The sequence below is a fragment of the Salvelinus alpinus genome, chromosome 30 (genome assembly GCF_045679555.1).
Source record: "Salvelinus alpinus chromosome 30, SLU_Salpinus.1, whole genome shotgun sequence".
Taxonomy (NCBI): Eukaryota; Metazoa; Chordata; class Actinopteri; order Salmoniformes; family Salmonidae; genus Salvelinus; species Salvelinus alpinus.
The window spans coordinates 36,600,065-36,619,114 of record NC_092115.1 but is presented as its reverse complement, the minus strand read 5'-3'; the positions used below and the strand labels follow the sequence as shown (position 1 = coordinate 36,619,114).

The following is a 19,050-nucleotide window of genomic DNA, read 5'->3' as shown; positions in this document are numbered from 1 at the left end:
AGAACAAAGAATGCTGAGTTGCATCCAAAGAACACCATACCTACTGTGAAGCATGGGGGTGGAAACATCATGCTTTGGGGCTGTTTTTCTGCAAAGGGACCAGGACGACTGATCCGTGTAAAAGAAAGAATGAATGGGGCCATGTATCGTGAGATTTTGAGTGAAAACCTCCTTCCATCAGCAAGGGCATTGAAGATGAAACGTGGCTGGGTCTTTCAGCATGACAATGATCCCAAACACACCGCCCGGGCAACGAAGGAGTGGCTTCGTAAGAAGCAAAACAAGGTCCTGGAGTGTTCTAGCCAGTCTCCAGATCTCAACCCCATAGAAAATCTTTGGAGGGAGTTGAAAGTCTGTGTTGCCCAGCAACAGCCCCAAAATATCACTGCTCTAGAGGAGATCTGCATGGAGGAATGGGCCAAAATACCAGCAACAGTGTGTGAAAACCTTGTGAAGACTTACAGAAAACATTTGACCTCTGTCATTGCCAACAAAGGGTATATAACAAAGTATTGAGATAAACTTTTGTTATTGACCAAATACTTATTTTCCACCATAATTTGCAAATAAATTCATAAAAAATCCTACAATGTGATTTTCTGGATTTTTTTTCTCATTTTGTCTGTCATAGTTGAAGTGTACATATGATGAAAATTACAGGCCTCTCTCATCTTTTTAAGTGGGAGAACTTGCACAATTGGTGGCTGACTAAATACTTTTTTGCCCCACTGTATAGCAGCCTGTAGCCTAATTTCATCTGTCAAACAGGTAGACCTACCTCTTATTTCTTAAATAGGAAGAAATGGGCTCCAACACAAAGCCCTCTTGTTGTTAGTAACATCTAATTAAAATTAAGACGGTGAAATGAATTATACCTACTTTCAGCACCATGAGCTGTACATTTCCGATTGATTGTGCTGTTGCTGCTGCTTCAAGTTTCAGCACCACAATGTAAGTTACTCGAATCTGGCTTATTGTGAGGTCAATAACTGGAATAATGGCGCCGGAGGAGATGACTGCTGTTTTACGGTCCCCTAACCAATTGTGCTGTTGTGTGTGTTTTTTTGCATTATTTGTAACTTATTTTGTACATAATGTTTCTGCCACCGTCTCTTATGACCGAAAAGAGCTTCTAAATATCAGTTTGCATACCGCCCCAACAGATCCACAGATGATGCAATCTCTATTGCACTCCGCACTGCCCTTTCCCACCTGGACAAAAGGAACACCTATGTGAGAATGCTATTCATTGACTAAAGCTCAGCCTTGAACACCATAGTGCCCTCAAAGTTCATCACTAAGCTAAGGACCCTGGGACTAAACACCTCCCTCGGCAACTGGATCCTGGACTTCCTGACGGGCTGCCCCAGGTGGTAAGGGTAGGTAACAACACATCTGCCACGCTGATCCTCAACACAGGGGCCCCTCAGGGGTGCATGCTCAGTTCCCTCCTGTAATCCCTGTTCACTCATGACTGCATTGCAAGGCACGACTCCAACAAAGCCTAGTCCCCCTCAGGAGACTGAAAAGATTTGGCATGGGTCCTCAGATCCTCAAAATGTTCTACAGCTGCACCATCGAGAGCATCCTGACTGGTTGCATCACTGCCTGGTATGGCAACTGCTCGGCCTCCGACCGCAAGTCACTACAGAGGGTAGTGTGTACGGCCCAGTACATCACTGGGGCCAAGCTTCCTGCCATCCAGGACCTCTATACCAGGCGGTGTCAGAGGAAGGCCCTAAAAATTGTCAAAGACTCCAGCCACCCTAGTCATAGACTGTTCTGTCTGCTACCGCACGGTACCAGAGTGCCAAGTCTAGGTCCAAAAGACTTCTTAACAGCTTCTACCCCCAAGCCATAAGACTCCTGAACAGCTAATCAAATGGCTACCCAGACTATTTGCATTGTCGTCGCCCCCCCCCCCCCCCTTTACACTGCTGCTACTCTCTGTTTATTAACTAACTTTAACTCTACCTACATGTACATATTACCTCAATGAACTCAACTAACCGGTGCCCCCACACATTGACTCTGTACCGGTACCCCCTGTATATAGCCTCGCTGTTGTTATTTTACTGCTGCTCTTTAATTATTTGTTACTGTTATTTTTATCTATTTTATCTATTTTTTTACTTAACTTATTTTTTCTTAAAACTAAGCATTTCACTGTAAGGTCTACACCTGTTGTATTCAGTGCATGTCACAAATACAATTTGATTATGATTTTGATAACTGATAAATACATCAATGGCAACAAACATTGTTTTTTAAAATAAAATCAATTATAGCTATTAAAGTTGTCAAACTTAACAGAACATAGGCTATAGGCTAGTCCATGCGCAAGATAGTGCATTTTTTTTGGACTAGGCCTAATCTAAAATTATTTTAGGAAGAAACAATTTGACCCTCCTCCTGAACTGCCATCGTAGCCTTACACAGCACAGCCATTTGTTAAGCAGCACACAAAAATGTGTTTGAAGGAGCAGAGCAGGCTGGAGCTCAGGGTTGGAATATCCATTGCAGCGTGTAATCAGCCTAGTTTTATTTACACCATCCCAACAGCTATCTTAGAAATATAACTTTTCTATGTGCTTCGATGGATTGGATGCGCATTGGTGTCTGGCTGTAGGCCAGTTGTCTAGTGATATTGCCAACAATCATCGGGTGATCCAGTAAAGAAAACAAATATTCAAAGAATATAGTAAAGCTAAATAAATGGTCTACTACTTCTGGCAAAGGATGGCACGTAGAACAGCAGTACCCACTCGCACCTGAAAAACAAAGCAATGGGCACTCAAAAAGCTGACTGACAAAAGCAACAATGATAAATCAACAGATAAATCTAATGCATTGGAATGAAGGCTATTTTTATCAAGGACACATGGCAAACAAATGGCGAAAAAATTGGAAGTACAAAGAAAAATCTATGAGTAAAGGAGCTCAGTTTAGGCTGAAATTCAGCACGATGTCACTCCCTGACCTGAGATATCTTTGTTTTCTTTATATTTTGGTTAGGTCAGGGTGTGACTAGGGTAGGTACATTAGTTTTGTATTGTCTAGGGGTTTTTGTATGTCTAGGGTTTTTGTAGGTCTAGGTGATTTGTATGTCTATGGTGGCCTGATATGGTTCCCAATCAGAGGCAGCTGTTTATCGTTGTCTCTGATTGGTATGGTAACTAGTCTGGCCCTAATTCAGGTAAAAAATACTGTATATCTTGATTAGATAAGTATTCAACCCCCTAAGTCATTACATGTTAGAATCACCTTTGGCAGTGATTACAACTGTGAGTCTTTCCGGGTAGGTCTCTAAGAGCTTTCACTTTTTTCTTAAAATTCAAGCTTTGTCAATTTGGTTGTTGATCATTGCTAGACAACCATTTTCAGATCTTGCCATAGATTTTCAAGCAGATTTAAGTCAAAACTGTAACTTGGCCGCTCAGGAACATTCCCTGTCTTCTTGGTAAGCAACTCCAGTGTAGATTTGGCCTTGTGTTTTTGGTTATTGTCTGGTGAAAAGCAGACTGAACCAGGTTTTCCTCTAGGATTTTGCCTGTGCTTAGCTCCATTCCGTTTCTTTTTTATCCTGAAAAACTCCCCAGTCCTTAACTATTACAAGCACACCCATAACATGATGCAGCCACCATTATGCTTGAAAATATGGAGAGTGGTACTCAGTAATGTGTTGTATTGGATTTGCCCCAACCACAAAACTTTGTATTCAAGACAAAAAGTTAATTGCTATTCTGTACAAGCTTTCTTCCTTTCACTCTGCCAATTAGGTTCATATTGTGGAGTAACTACAATGTTGTTGATCACAGCCATTAAACTCTGTAACTGGCATCATGGTGAAATCCTGAGCAGTTTCCTTCCTCTCCGGCAACTAAGTTAGGAAGAACGCATTAATCTTTAAAGTGACTGGGTGTATTGATGCACCATCCAACGTGTAATTAATAACTTCACCATGCTCAAAGGGATATTCAATGTCTGCTTTTTTATGTTTTACCCATCTACCAATAGGTGCCTTTCTTTGTGAGGCATGGGAAAACCTCCCTGGTCTTTGTAGTTGAATCTGTGTTTGAAATTCACTTCTAGACTGAGGGACCTTACAGATAATTGTATGTGTAGGGTACAGAGATGAGGTGGTCGTTCAAAAAAATCATGTTATTAAACACTATTGTTGCACACAAGAGTGAGTCCATGTAACTTATGTGACTTGTTAAGCAAATGTTTACTCCTGAACTTAGTTAGGCTTGCCATAACAAAGGGGTTGAAAACTTATTGACTCAAGACATTTCAGCTTTACATTTTTAATGTATTTATTTTAAAAAATCGAAAAATATAATTCCACTTTGACATTATGGGTTATTGTGTATAGGCTAGTGACAAAAAAATCTATAAAAAAAAAATCAGGCTGTACCACAACAAAATGTGGAAAAAGTCAAGGTGTGTGAATACTTTTTTAAGGCCCTGTAGCAAATAAGCCATTACATTTTTAGTTAACCAAATTCGACACTCATTGATCTCCATTCAAAAACTCCTTGCTTGGTGAGCGAAAAAAATTAAAACGCCACCTGCTGGAGAAGACAGATTTTGGGCCCAGTTATCCCCACTGAAGTATAAGCTAATACGAACTGGAGACTGCATCCAAGATGTGAATTTATGTACATGTAGTCTAATCCTTTTCATATTGTTTACCCAATAACTTAGGTAAACTGAATGATGCATATGTATAGTCTAATCATTTTCTGTATAGTGAGTGTTTTGTGCTTCATGTGATTGAATCAAATTCTGTTATTTCAAATCAAATCACATTTTATTTGTCACATGTTTTGTGTAGACTAACGGTGAAATGGTTACTTACAGGTACTTCTCAACATGCTTACTGACAAAAGCAACATAAAGGCGCCCATAGGCTCTCCCGGGAAGAGCATGTGATCATATGATCATTAATAAAGAGTCCTACAGAAATAAACAGACTGTGAGAGCACCTGTTTTTTCTGTAGCCAGATATTGCACAGGCACATGCGGGAATAATACTGTATCTTGCTGCTCTGGACACTGACCACACATCATTGAATTGAAAAGTATTAGCTTGTTGTTCACAGGAGTTTTTCTGCAACTTATTTGGTAAGCTTGCCTCCCTGTTTGTGTCATTAGGGGAGGAAATGAGTGATTATACACTGTTGAATGGAGAATGGTAGGAAATTGAACGTAAACACAGTTAATCTCTTTCTTGTTCTTCTGCAGCCTGATTGATCCATCCCTCTGTCACGGCCCAAATGACTTCCTGGCAGTCTGTCTTTGGTCAGATGAAAGGCCAGTGGAAGGCACTACACGTTCCCTGCTTTCCAGTTAACATTTCCTGTTTGTCAAGGTGCGCCATGGCCTCCTGCATCATCTCCTGGAAACCTACAGCTTGTTTAGTAAGTCACCTCTCTGTCCAGGCAACTATGATCGGTTTTCTATAACAGCTTTTCATCTCCTCTTTTATCATTCTCTCCTCTGCAGGCAAGAGGTTTGAGTCTGAAGGTATTGGCTCATCGGAATCTTCAGGTAATAGAATTTATAATTTTCTACCTGTTTCTATCTGTATAGCAAAGTCTCTCTAGACAGAAAACCCTGAGTTAAGTCTTCCTCTCCTTTTCCTGTAAAGACCCCATGTCAGAGGATGCCCAGAGTGGTCTGACGGGTTGTGTGAGGTTCCTGCAGCACCGTGCTCCCCTCCTGACCAGCCCTGTTTCTGCAGCAAGCTCTCAACAAGCCCCACCACACTCCCGCTTACGCCTGGGCACAAGGCATGATGGGAATTGGAGGAAAAGGGGTGTATGTGATGAGGTGGCTAAAAGATTAACAAGATACTCAACCGGAGAACAGGTACAGTAGCTTATCTTTATGCTGTTTGTGTAAGTGATTTTTACCGCAATGTTATTACAGGCCATATTGACCTGTGATATGTCTTAGCTACCTCAGAGGTTGTTATATTGTTTATTGCCCTAGTTGTGACGATATTAGAGATTATTGTGGTCTCTAATCACAGTGAGCTGGTTTCCATCTTCCCCTCTGAGTCCAGGGGCTGGGGATATGGCAGTAGGGACTGGACAGGGGACCGTCCACCTCATCCAAAAAGACAAGACAGGTACATTTCTGGCCTCTGTCAATAAAAACAATATGTTACTGACCTGACAAACTAGGAAAGGACTTACTACTGACTATATGTAAGTTTCAAATTGCACATTACCTTGGCCGTTAACAGGAAGTGAGGTCACTGGTGAGCAGCTGTGATCGCATCTCTGGATGCATCTTCCTTAGGTAAGGGCTTATGGGAACTACTTCATTTGATGGACGGATTGAGTTGTGGGACGTTGAGTGGCTGCAGGTGAAAGAATGTTTGGGATAAGACTTCTAAAAAAAAGACTCTCCCAGGCCAATACACATTGCCATATACAATAGCTTTAGAAATATGGGATTACGTAATTCAGATCCTGCAGACACATGCAAAATGGTCAACTCTCTCATCTTTCTACGGACAACCCTTATTGATGGCCACTCAAACAAAATAACAGGAAGTGACGTTAGTGCAGACGGGAAGCACCTTGCAACTTTGTCCCTTGACTTAAGCCTTAAAGTGAGTCTCACATTAAGACAATGCCAGTCGCTCTGATTACTACGTCACCCATTAGTTTGAACTGTTAATGTTATATATGTAATGCTCCACATGTGTGGTCATCTCCAAAGGCCAGTCTGGTCACAGCCCTGTTGAGCCCTAGACCTCTGAACTGTGTTACCTTTGAACCCGAAGGTCATCTTGTGGGGTGTTGGGATGGAGCTGTGCATCTGTGGAGTACTGGCTGAAGGGTGAAGTTACGGTGAGTCGAATGAAGGACATATTGGGAGCAGAGATGTGTGTCACACTGTTAACTTCTTTCGCCCTCGTTTTTTAACACAACCTTCCTTTCCTAATTCTAATTCCTCCTTCCTTCCTCCCTCCCAGACTCTCTCTGGTCATCAGAGGTCAGTACGCAATCTGTCCTTCTTTCCCTCCTCCTCTCTGCTGTGCACTGGCTGTCTGGAGAGGTGAGGCTGTGGTCAGTTCCAGCCTCTATCTGCATGGGCTGCTACCAGGCTCACAGCAGATCTACAGAGGTGCTCACTTTCCTGCGAGGTGCTCACTTTCCTGCTGGAAGGGACCAAACTCCTGAGTGCTGGCTCGGACCACACAGTGAGAGATGCTTTACACACACACACACATATATATTTTGAAATGTACACTTTTTACTTCTCCCTCAACTTCCTCCACAGGTCCAATTATGGTCAGGTGGTCTGAGCCGCTCGGTGAATGTGTTTGGAGAACCCAAGATATGCCGTTACACTCATCTTTCAGAAGTTCGTCAATGTCCATTTCTGTCACTCGGATGTTCAAAAATCACTTCTTTATTGTAGTTGTTTGCTTTGACAGGAGTCCATTGTTCAGAAGGGAAAGAAGATGTCAACCACGGAGCCCGCTTCTCTGTGTGGCTGTCACTGGGTGTTATGCAGCAGTGTGTTACCATGGTGATGGGTTGAAACCCTTGAGTCTTAAATCAGGTATATGGTTTTAAAAGTTTGCCAACAACTCTGTAAGCCAATTAACTAAATTAATTAAATACATCACTGAACACAACATCAGTGATTAAGAACTAATGAAACCACCCCAACCCTATTGTGTAGATTAGAGGACGTGGGCTAGCGAGGATCTATGGGTGTCCATCCTCTACCTGATTTGGCTGGCTGCAGAGGAGCCCAAGCTACTGGTATCTCGGGGCAGGGATCAACGGCTAAGGGTGTGGAGGATACAGGAGGGAGAGGCAAGCATGGTGCTGCTGGGACGTTTTAGGGTGCAACAAGGCCCCATCCTGGCACTGGCAAAAAACTATTCTTATCTGGCCTCCGCCTCAGGTCAGACTAGTTGAAGATCAACAACTAAAACCCTCATTAAACACTAATTTAATCAATAGTTAACCCATGAACCACATATTCCCCTTGGAATCTCCACACACCACCAACAGGACACATAATAACAGTGCAGTTAATAAATCATTCATTTAACAACTTGTTTACAGATGATTCACAAGATGTATCAAAATGTGTATGAGTATGTGAGTGTCATTGTACTGCAGTGTAGCTACCTCCCTCCACAGTCACTGCAGTTATCCAGCCACCTTTTCCCCCACTAGACTCATCCATTTCTAGCTCAATGTCACAACATGATTACGGCAGGTCAGTATTTGGGCGCATGACATATTAGGGAAGGCAAATTTAATTTTTTGGCTGTGAGATGCAGTGCCGCTGCGCCACTCGGGAGCCCTAAATGTAGGCTTTTTATGCGTTAATAACCACAGCAACCTGCATTGCTCTGCACTCTCCCCTACACGTAGCCATATATTTTCACTAAATGGAGAATGCGTTTTACGATCTGAATTCTTTATTCAATAGATATGATTACCCTAAATGTACTAATTTTAAGGGCTGTTGCACTCTCTTATTTACGGTAATATTTACTTACGTCACGTGTGCATTTGCGCACGCATCTCCCACTTGAAACATTGTTGCAGTTTATTAACATCTACGGATTCTTTATTGAACATTAGCGTTGAAATACTAGACTATTTACTTCACATTGAGAATACAAATCTGTAATTTGGATTGGACAAGATGGCAAGCTGCAATTTTCAGGCGCAGTTGGTATCCATTATGGAGGTTTTGGCTAAAGCAGCTGTAGCAGAAATAAACAAACGTGTTGATGATAGCTGTGCAGTTATACGTTTGGAAATTACCCAAAGCCAGCGAGATATTGATGGACTGAAAAGGAAGTGTCAAATGATGGAGGGCGAGCTGAAGAAGACGCGAGGACGAGTCAGGAGAAAAGGTAGTAGATTTTTGTATATACTTTTACTACGGTGATATGTGAATGATTCTTAAACGTTAAGTTAAATCCGTTACACATTAGCTAGTGTAAATCATAGTAGGCAATTTTTCAACTAACCTGTTTTTGGCGATAGTTTCTCTGTTCTCGATTCGGGGAGAAAATGGTATCATATAAATGTCCGTATCCAGTTGCAAGTCGTTCTCCAAAAAACAGAATATTCAGAAAAATATGAAATGCAAGTTTTGTATCGAGGTAGAAATTCCTTTTGCATGTGTGTAGATCTCTGTTTTGCACTGTTTCAGTGCGACCAAAACACACACGCAAAAGGTATTTCTCACTCGATACAAAACGTGGATTTAATATATCTTTCTGAATATTCTCAGATGTGTTTAAATCCTGAATTGCGGATGCTATGTAATGGCCAATGAAAGGCTTTGAAGCCACCGGCCGTAATATTGGCATTCCCCAGGTTTCCACTAGATAACACATCCACAAAATCAAAATTACCTTAAAAATGTAGCATTCTGGTCATCATTTGAGATTAGGCATAATGATAGCAGTGTGGCTAGGGTTAACATCTAATTTTAACATAATAAATTGTAGAAATGGCCGGGGTTTAGCCATAATTATGACTTTGTGGCTGTGTTAACTAGTGACAGTCCGGTCATCACTAGTTTCCAGTGATGATGATTTATATAAACCCTGGATTGCTGATGTTATTTATTGGCCATTGAGGGGCTTTGATGCTACCGGTCGTTATATTGGCACTCCCTAGTAGGAGCAGTCGTCCATAGGAATGAATGGAATGTCTTTTTTTGCTGTGGTGGGGCAGTAACATTAGTACTCTCCCAAAACAACTTTAACTTCTTATGGCTGCAGGGGCAGTATTGAGTAGCTTGGATGAAAGGTGCACAGAGGTGCCCAGAGTAAACGGCCTGCTCCTCAGTCATAGTTGCTAATATATGCATGTTATTATTAGTATTGGATAGAAAACACTCTGAAGTTTCTAAAACTGTTTGAATTATGTCTGTGAGTATAACAGAACTCATTGCCATGGATCATCACTGGACTGGAGGGCTAATACACTGGCAGGCAAAAACCTGAGAAAAAATCGAAACAGGAAGTGGAAATTCTGAGGCTGGTCGATTTTCAACCAAGATCCCATTGAAATCACAGCGAGATATGAATGAGTTTGCACTTCCTACGGCTTCCACTAGATGTCAACAGTCTGTAGAACTTTGTCTGATGTCTCCACTGTGAAAGGGGGCCGAAGGAGACAGGAATGAGTAACCACTGCAATGAGGTGACCACGCTTTGACCATGCGCGTTCACGTGAGAGGCAGCTCCGTTCCGTCGCTCAACTGAAGTCAATGTAATTCTCCGGTTGGAACGTTATTCAAGATGTATGTTAACAACATTCTAAAGATTGATTCAATACATCGTTTGACATGTTTCTACTGACTGTTACGGAACTTTTGGACATTTCGTCACGTTTTAGTGAACACGCTTTGTGACTTTGGAATTGTTTACCAAACGCGCTAACCAAAGTAGCTAATTGGACATAAATAACGGACATTATCGAACAAATCAAGCATTTATTGTGGACCTGGGATTCCTGGGAGTGCATTGTGATGAAGATCATCAAAGGTAAGGGAATATTTATCATGTAATTTCTGGTTTCTGTTGACTCCAACATGGCGGCTAATTTGACTCTTGTTCTGAGCTCCGTCTCAGATTATTGCATGGTTTGCTTTTTCCGTAAAGTTCTTTTGAAATATGACACAGCGGTTGCATTAAGGAGAGGTATATCTATAATTCCATGTGTATAACTTGTATTATCATCTACATTTATGATGAGTATTTCTGTTGAATCGATGTGGCTATGCACTATCACTGGATGTTTTTGGAACTAGTGAATGTAACGCGCCAATGTAAACTCAGATTTTTAAAATATAAATATGAACTTTATCAAACAAAACATGCATGTATTGTGTGACATGAAGTCCTATGAGTGTCATCTGATGAAGATCATCAAAGGTTAGTGATTCATTTGATCTCTATTTGTGCTTTTTGTGACTGCTATCTTTCGCTGGAAAAATGGCTGTGCTTATTGTGGTTTGGTGTGACCTAACATAATCGTTTGTAGTGCTTTCGCTGAAAAGCATATTTGAAATCGGACACTTTGGTGGGATTAACAACAAGATTACCTTTTAAAATGGTATAAAACACATGTATGTCTGAGGAATTTTAATTATGAGATTTCTGTTTTTTGAATTTGGCGCCCTGCACTTTCACTGGCTGTTGTCATATCGATCCCGTTTCCGGGATTGCAGCATAAGGACTTTATTTCAATATTTTTATTTATTTGTATATTTAGCTCATAATATCATTTAAAAGTGTGCATGAAGGTGTCTGTAATAGAATAAACGTGCCAAAAACGAATGTAGACATTAATAGATGCATTTCTATAGCTTCCAAAATATTTTCTTTTACAATTGAGGAGGAATGCCAAGATGGCTGTGCCAAGTGCCAAGATGACTGACGGGGGCTTCAATACAGCGCCCCATGTCAGTAATCCAGGGTTTATACAAATCATTATTCTATACCCGGCTTTCAACCTACTCTTGAAAGTTGTAATAGTAGAATGCACAAGGTGCAATTTCGAAACTAGGTATTACATCAGCAGTGTTCCTCTTGTCATGTCAGTCATTGCAGACCTTAGAGAGCTATTTATAACTTGTCAGAAATATTCAGATCAACTATCCCATGACAGCTAACGTTATTTAGCTAGTGTTTTATCCCATTGATTTTGTTGTAACGGTTGAGTAACTCAAATATCACATGAATACACATAAGACATAGCAAAATGTGTACAATAGCAGGAAATTAGCTTTAAAACGGCAACATTTTTCTCTGCACCCCATGACAAAATGTGTAGAATTGCATGAAATGAGCTTCAAAATGGCAACAACAAAAAATCTCCATCCCATGGCAAAATCTATAGAATTGCAGGAAATAAGGTTTAAACCACCAAAGATTTCTTTCTACCTGCAAGAGGGGTGTGAACAGTTTGTGTCGTGAACATTCCTTGTGCCCATAGAAATAGACATGGCACGCGCGCGCAGGCGGGGGTATGGGATGTTCCCCAATGCTTGAAGGGGGGCCTAAGTGAAAAAGTTTGGTAACCCCTTATATAGAATATAATGGAAACCGAGTAGTCCTCCATAGGAATGAATGGAATTCTACAGTATTTCTATAAATTTCAAGTACAAAATGACATGTAACATTAGTACTGTCTAAGTCGGAAGTTTACATACACCTTAGCCAAATACATTTATACATTATATATATATATATACACACATATATATATATATATATATATATATATGTAATGTGTGTATATATATATATATACACATATGTGTATATATACACATATGTGTGTGTATGTGTATATATATATATATATATATATATATAAAAGTGTATATATGTATGTGTATATATATATATATATATATATATATATGTGTGTATGTATATATGTTATATATACATATACACACACATACACGTATGTATGTGTATATATATATTGTAAAGACCCTGGGTTTATAAGCGCGGAAATCGACTCTGCCGCTTGAGCATGCTTATGCGGCACAGTCGATAGCGCGCCGGACTTCGGGCTAGAAGGTTGAGGGTTCGAGACCTGCTCCCTGCTGTTTCATTACATTGGTGTCAGAAGTGATCGGACCTTGCATCCACGACAGTGCGTGTGCTTGGCCGGTGAGCGCGTTCCTGTAAGACATAGAGTCGCAAGCTAGCGCGAGGACGTGCTCTTTGAAAGAAGGGAGTAGTGTAAAGACCCTGGGTTTATAAGCGCAGAAATCGACTCTGCCGCTTGAGCATGCTTTTGCGGCACAGTCGGTAGCGCGCTGGACCTCGGGCTAGAAGGTTGAGGGTTCGAGACCTGCTCCCTGCTGTTTCTTTACAATATATATATATGTATATGTGTGTGTGTGTATGTATATATATGTACAGTGGGGCAAAAAAGTATTTAGTCAGCCACCAATTGTGCAAGTTCTCCCACTTAAAAAGATGAGAGAGGCCTGTAATTTTCATCATAGGTACACTTCAACTATGACAGACAAAATGAGAAGAAAAAAATCACATTGTAGGATTTTTAATGAATTTATTTGCTAATTATGGTGGAAAATAAGTATTTGGTCACCTACAAACAAGCAAGATTTCTGGCTCTCACAGACCTGTAACTTCTTTAAGAGGCTCCTCTGTCCTCCACTCGTTACCTGTATTAATGGCACCTGTTTGAACTTGTTATCAGTATAAAAGACACCTGTCCACAACCTCAAACAGTCACACTCCAAACAACACTATGGCCAAGGCCAAAGAGCTGTCAAAGGACACCAGAAACAAAATTGTAGACCTGCACCAGGCTGGGAAGACTGAATCTGCAATAGGTAAGCAGCTTGGTTTGAAGAAATCAACTGTGGGAGCAATTATTAGGAAATGGAAGACATACAAGACCATTGACAATCTCCCTCGATCTGGGGCTCCACGCAAGATCTCACCCCGTGGGGTCAAAATGATCACAAGAACGGTGAGCAAAAATCCCAGAACCACACGGGGGGACCTAGTGAATGATCTGCAGAGAGCTGGGACCAAAGTAACAAAGCCTACCATCAGTAACACACTACGCCGCCAGCGACTCAAATCCTGCAGTGCCAGGACAGACACAGTCTCTGGGTTCGCGCCCAGGCTCTGTCGCAGCCGGCCGCGACCGGGAGGTCCGTGGGGCGACGCACAATTGGCATAGCGTCGTCCGGGTTAGGGAGGGTTTGGCCGGTAGGGATATCCTTGTCTCATCGCGCTCCAGCGACTCCTGTGGCGGGGCGGGCGCAGTGCGCGCTAACCAAGGGGGCCAGGTACACGGTGTTTCCTCCGACACATTGGTGCGGCTGGCTTCCGGGTTGGAGGCGCGCTGTGTTAAAGAAGCAGTGCGGCTTGGTTGGGTTGTGCTTCGGAGGACGCATGGCTTTCGACCTTCGTCTCTCCCGAGCCCGTACGGGAGTTGTAGCGATGAGACAAGATAGTAATTACTAGCGATTGGATACCACGAAAATTGGGGAGAAAATGGGGTAAAATTTATAAAAAATAAAAATAAAAAATAAAAATTATATTATATCTGTTTAGGCTTCTTGCGGTCAGTTTGCGGTCAACATAAACAAAATATTTAAACAAATCTGCCCCCACGACCATCTGCTCAATAACAAATTGGCCCGTGGCTGAATCTAGTTGATGATCCCTGCATTAAGGTGTCTGCAATAGAATATAATTGTCATAGCTAATATAGACATTAAAGACACAGTGCAGTCCAAAACTTGATTTTCCTGTGATCTATATATATTTCCACACTATGAGGTTGGAAAAATACTGTGAAATTGTGAAAATTATGATAATGCTGTTTTAGTGTAAGACCCATTCGAAAAGAAATTTCAGCCTGTTTTGGTGGGATGGAGTTTTGGCCTGCCTGGTGGCATCAACAGGCAGTAAATTAGTTAGACCAATGAGAAAGTTCCAAACCTCTCTGCCAAAATCAGCTAGTTTTCAGTTTTCTCCTCTACTCAGACTACTCTGACAGTCCTAGCAAAGTTCTTGCTTGAGAAATTGCTCTTAGCTAAGATTTTTTTTAAATTAGAAAACAATTACAGTAAGGTACTTACTTGTTACCCAGAAATGATTTAATATTGAGATATAAACAGTGCAATAGGCCTTTCTATAGCTTCCAAAATATATTTTTTTACACTAGAGGAAGAGTACCAAAATGGCTCTGTGGTGGCTTCAACAGAGCCCGCTGTCAATCATCTAGGGTTAATACATACTGTATCATTCTATGCAACTCTCTGTCATCTACTTCTACATGTGTCTGGCAGCTGAAATTCAGTGTAAAATGTGTATTTAATATTTTTCTGTTTTTTTGGAGAACCATCTACAATTGGACAGGGACATCTTTAAGATAGACTTTTCTCCCGAATTGGGAACGAAGTGGCGCCAAGAACAGCTTAGTTCAAAATGTGGCTGCTGTGCTTTATATTAGCTAATGTGTACCGGCTGTATAGAAGCATTCACATATCACCGCTGTAACAAGGTGGAGCTAGATCATTTGTTTGCTTATGCAAAACCCAAATGTGTGAATAGCCATAATATTTAACTGAATACAATATTTAATTTTTTTTACCCCATGGCATCAGAGAGATCTTCATATCCAGTCAAGATTGTTTTGAACAAGCAGAGGATTTGCTCACAGTGGAGAGATGGAGAGATGGCTGTTGAAGAGGACTCTCAACCCCAGGTGTGATACATTACCTTTTACAATTACAGAGACCTGACCTCTTGGATCAATTCTGTTATTGGAATATCAGGAGAATTTACAGTTTGTGTGATTCATTAAAATCAAAAAGGGTTAGATATGGTGTGTTCAGAGTAATAACTTCGGTCCCCTCTTACAGCCTACATATGTGGAGCAGAGAGTGGAGACTGAACCCATACTGATCAAAGATGAGGAGACGGCAGAGGACGTTTGGAAGACTGACCCTCAGGAAGAGCTCATGATCACTGGAGAGGGTGGGTGCGACCATAAGGGGTACTGCTCTGTCTGTCTATGGAAGACTGTGTGGGTGTGGTGTTATACACGTTGCAAGTTGCTACATTGGTGTTGGGCGTTTTATTTTCTGCCATATGGAGTGCACATACACACACAGTCCCTTACAAAGCCGTCATGGTTTGCTACTGGTAGCCCTTTACACTCGTACCTCTATACGGGTTGAAAATGGCAGATTTTGGCACTGATAAGTGCCTAAATTGGAACGTAGTGGCTGCCCAGTAACATGCTATAAATGACGTCAGATCTCAGGCTCTGCGCCGCTTCACAGTGCTGTATGTGTTTTGACTGACAGCCGTTCTGAACATGAGCACCGCACGCGACAAGTTGTTGCCCCTATCCCTCCCGCTAATTGTCAAACCTTTGCACATTTGTTGTTGTCTGAGTGAAACGCTGTATATTAAGAGGACTCAATGTATTTTGAAAGATGAGACGTAGAGGATTATAATACATACGGCATTGATACAAGCAAGCCAAACACTTGTGAGTCCAAATGTGCACTTCACATTTCCGTATCATAAAACCCATGTCATATACAGTGTCATCATTTACGATCACTATATTTGATGTACAGTTACAAGATGACATGGCGTCATACCCTGGGTTGTTCTGAACAGAATGAGCCTATTCTTTTGGTCTATTGTGAAGAAAATCTGGCACAGAACACGCACCTGAATGCACTCATTACTCCTTTCTATGCGCACCAAAATGACGGTATGTTTCTCTGAATTCCCTTGTGAAAGCCTAACACTGTAAGATTGTATTTTATAACTTAGCTGATCATGTTGGCAATATAACAAACTTTCAAATGATGCCCAGCTGACCCAGATTGTAATTTAAAATGGGCAGGTTTTGGATTAGGTAAACAACAACATTAATTGTGTGAAGGCGGGGATGCAGGGCTGTGTTATAAACAAAACAACTACAAGTGTGCTTGTTCTAGTTCCTCAAAGCACCTTATAGTTGAAGACTCTTCTTTGAGTCATGAAAGTGTATTTATATGACTTAGGAACTGTGTACACTTTGGAGAGGAGTGTGGCCACTTGGAGACACCAGTTAGTCCTCTCAGTCAAACCCTTGTCAATTTTCTGTTTTATGTTGCACCTACCCCATATTTCCAGGAATATTCTTATCATGTTACTGAATGTATCCAGAACATTTTCTGATTTTGTTATCAACAAATGTGGCAAAAAGTACAGTAAATGTAAAATGCACACAAAATCAAGAGTGTAATGTTTGGATTCAGTCTTGTGTCAGGTGAAATGTTGTATCCTCAACTTTAGTGTAATAATTTCCCCATAATCTCCAAACTGCTCCCTTTCAAGTGCTACCATGCTTATGCATGTTTTTTACAAAGACATATGAATCTTTGTAAAAAACATTTAAATTTAGCCCTATTCATATAGGCCAAATCCCACAAGTGTAAAGGGTTAAGTGTCTTTTTGAATGTTTCTTTCATGTTTATCCCAAATCTTTAGAGTCTGGTTCCAAGCCTGGGCAACCACCATCCTTTGAGCAACGGCACTTTGAGGACTTCATCCCACAACCCAACATATCTCCTGAAGACTCGGTGGAACATTACCCCAATTCTGATGGTCCAAAGGAACCAGGCACATCCCGGCTCACATCTGCAGAGAAGTCAAAGGTGTTCAGGACAGAGCAGCACCGCCCAGCCGAGGACGAGGACTCACAAGAGCTAGTGATGGTGAAGGATGAGAAAGAGGAGGAGCTGGATCAGACCACGGCCCTGGCAGGACCTGACCAGTTTGTCATGGATGAGACTGATGGGCAGCGGTGGACCTCTGTGGATCCAGGCAGAGAAACTGACCCTGATGGCCACCCAGATTTCTCCTTTCATTCCACAGAAGGGTACTCTCAGAATATCTCAATTTTTCCATCTCACAGTGGGCTGCCATCCCTTCCTACTATGACAGATGGTGTAGGGCCATCGGTTCACTCTTCTAGAGGGAAACCACATGCTAACATGTTCAGTACAGCAGCACACATGAAAAGACATGTCAGGACATTGGCTGATGAGACTAGACAACAGATGCCAGAAGGACAGAGCAGTGAGATGCTGAACTCAAATAATGATGGAAATAGTTTAGCTCTACAGCCAAGGCAGCATCAGCACAGGGCTTCAGAATCAACAGTGAGAATGAGTGAGTGCATGACAGGGTCAAACATGGCCACCACCTCCACCTTCTCTGGATACAGCCTGAGTCGCAGTAGTTTTAACAAGGTGAAGAGAATGAGGACTCAGTGGAGGTCGGGTGGCACCACTGAGAGGCGTTTCAGCTGCACCTTCTGTGGGAAGAGCTTCCAGCGTTTCAGCCAGCTCAAAGAACACCTCCGAAGTCACACCGGAGAGAAACCGTACACCTGCGAACAGTGTGGCAGGAGTTTCACCAAGCAGTGCAACCTGATCAGACATGCTGTGGTCCACAGCGGGGAGAAGCCCTACGAGTGCACACAGTGTGGGAAATGCTTCACCCAGCGCTCCAGTATGAAGTCACATCAGAGAACTCACATAGGAGAGAGTCCATTATCTCAATATGTTGTACCATCATACCCTGGGGATCCACACACAAGTTTAATGTTGTCTCAGACGAAATGGAACAAATAGAGCATAATTGCATGATGTTTCTATAACACTTTCTATGTGAAAATGTGTTACAGAAGGTATTTTGAGACATTTTGACAAGCTTTTCCTCCCAATTTATTTGTGAAATGGTTTTCATGTTTAACTGTTGACGGCTCCTCACTTTCATTTTAACACACAGAGTGACGGAATTCCATAACTACTAGAATGGCCATGACGGTCATTCTGATCGTTGATATTTCAATTATATAAATGTTCCATAATAAATTCCTAAATGATTGCATTTATTATGTTAAAATAGATCATAAGAAACCTCAGGACACCAAATGCAAATTGTAATCAGTCAGAAAATGAATTGATTGATCCAAAACGCACAGATTAAAAAAAAAGAAATTGTGATAGTGTATTTTCTGACTGTAAGACAACCTATTTACAACAGGTAGCATTGTGTTTTGTACCACAAAATCATTAAAAAAAACATGCTATATTCAATAAAATTGATTTAATGAAAGACTTGATCTGCGCTTTTAGATCAACCATTTATAGGAGCCATTAAGTATGTATTGTTTAGTTAGTGTTTGTCTCTCAGGGATGTCACTTCATGCCATAAGGGACAGTGTCATATCGGGTCAGGTTAATAACAACATGATTTCCCAAGTTATATTTTCACGTTACTCTGCTGCCTTAAAATGTTAAGTTATGTCAACTCAAAACTTGGCAATTAAATATTTGTTTCAGTATAATAGGCTATACATGCTCATACAGCTTTACATTTGACATCTAGAAACAACACTTTTTTACTGTGTACATTGTCTAACCTGACTCTACACCGCTACTGTATAAAACTGATAATCTGAATGT

The 19,050-nt window shown here is 41.3% G+C and overlaps 1 protein-coding gene and 2 long non-coding RNA genes across 3 annotated transcripts; 2 read left to right on the top strand and 1 right to left on the bottom strand.

Annotated features, from left to right (window-relative positions):
- Positions 1-5,875: 5,875 nt before the first annotated feature.
- Positions 5,876-8,274, bottom strand: LOC139560383 (uncharacterized). Its single transcript, XR_011671926.1, has 3 exons — positions 8,166-8,274; positions 6,239-6,370; positions 5,876-6,151 (listed from the first exon to the last, which is right to left on the bottom strand). It is a non-coding gene; the product is annotated as an uncharacterized lncRNA (long non-coding RNA).
- Positions 7,093-7,840, top strand: LOC139560381 (uncharacterized). Its single transcript, XR_011671925.1, has 3 exons — positions 7,093-7,219; positions 7,457-7,584; positions 7,708-7,840. It is a non-coding gene; the product is annotated as an uncharacterized lncRNA (long non-coding RNA).
- Positions 8,275-8,547: 273 nt separating the features above from the next.
- On the top strand, positions 8,548-18,700 carry LOC139560376 (zinc finger protein 572-like). Its single transcript, XM_071377085.1, has 4 exons — positions 8,548-8,905; positions 15,178-15,278; positions 15,436-15,550; positions 17,066-18,700. The coding sequence occupies exons 1-4, from the start codon at positions 8,692-8,694 to the stop codon at positions 18,211-18,213; spliced, it is 1,578 nt and encodes a 525-aa protein (XP_071233186.1). The 5' UTR covers positions 8,548-8,691; the 3' UTR covers positions 18,214-18,700.
- Positions 18,701-19,050: the final 350 nt, after the last annotated feature.

Excerpts from the sequence above, each read along its gene's own strand:
- LOC139560376 (XM_071377085.1), top strand. The coding sequence starts at position 8,692 with ATGGCAAGCTGCAATTTTCAGGCGCAGTTGGTATCCATTATGGAGGTT. Across the intron at positions 15,279-15,435 it reads AAGAGGACTCTCAACCCCAG|CCTACATATGTGGAGCAGAG; the intron begins GTGTGATACATT and ends CCCCTCTTACAG. Across the intron at positions 15,551-17,065 it reads GCTCATGATCACTGGAGAGG|AGTCTGGTTCCAAGCCTGGG; the intron begins GTGGGTGCGACC and ends CCAAATCTTTAG.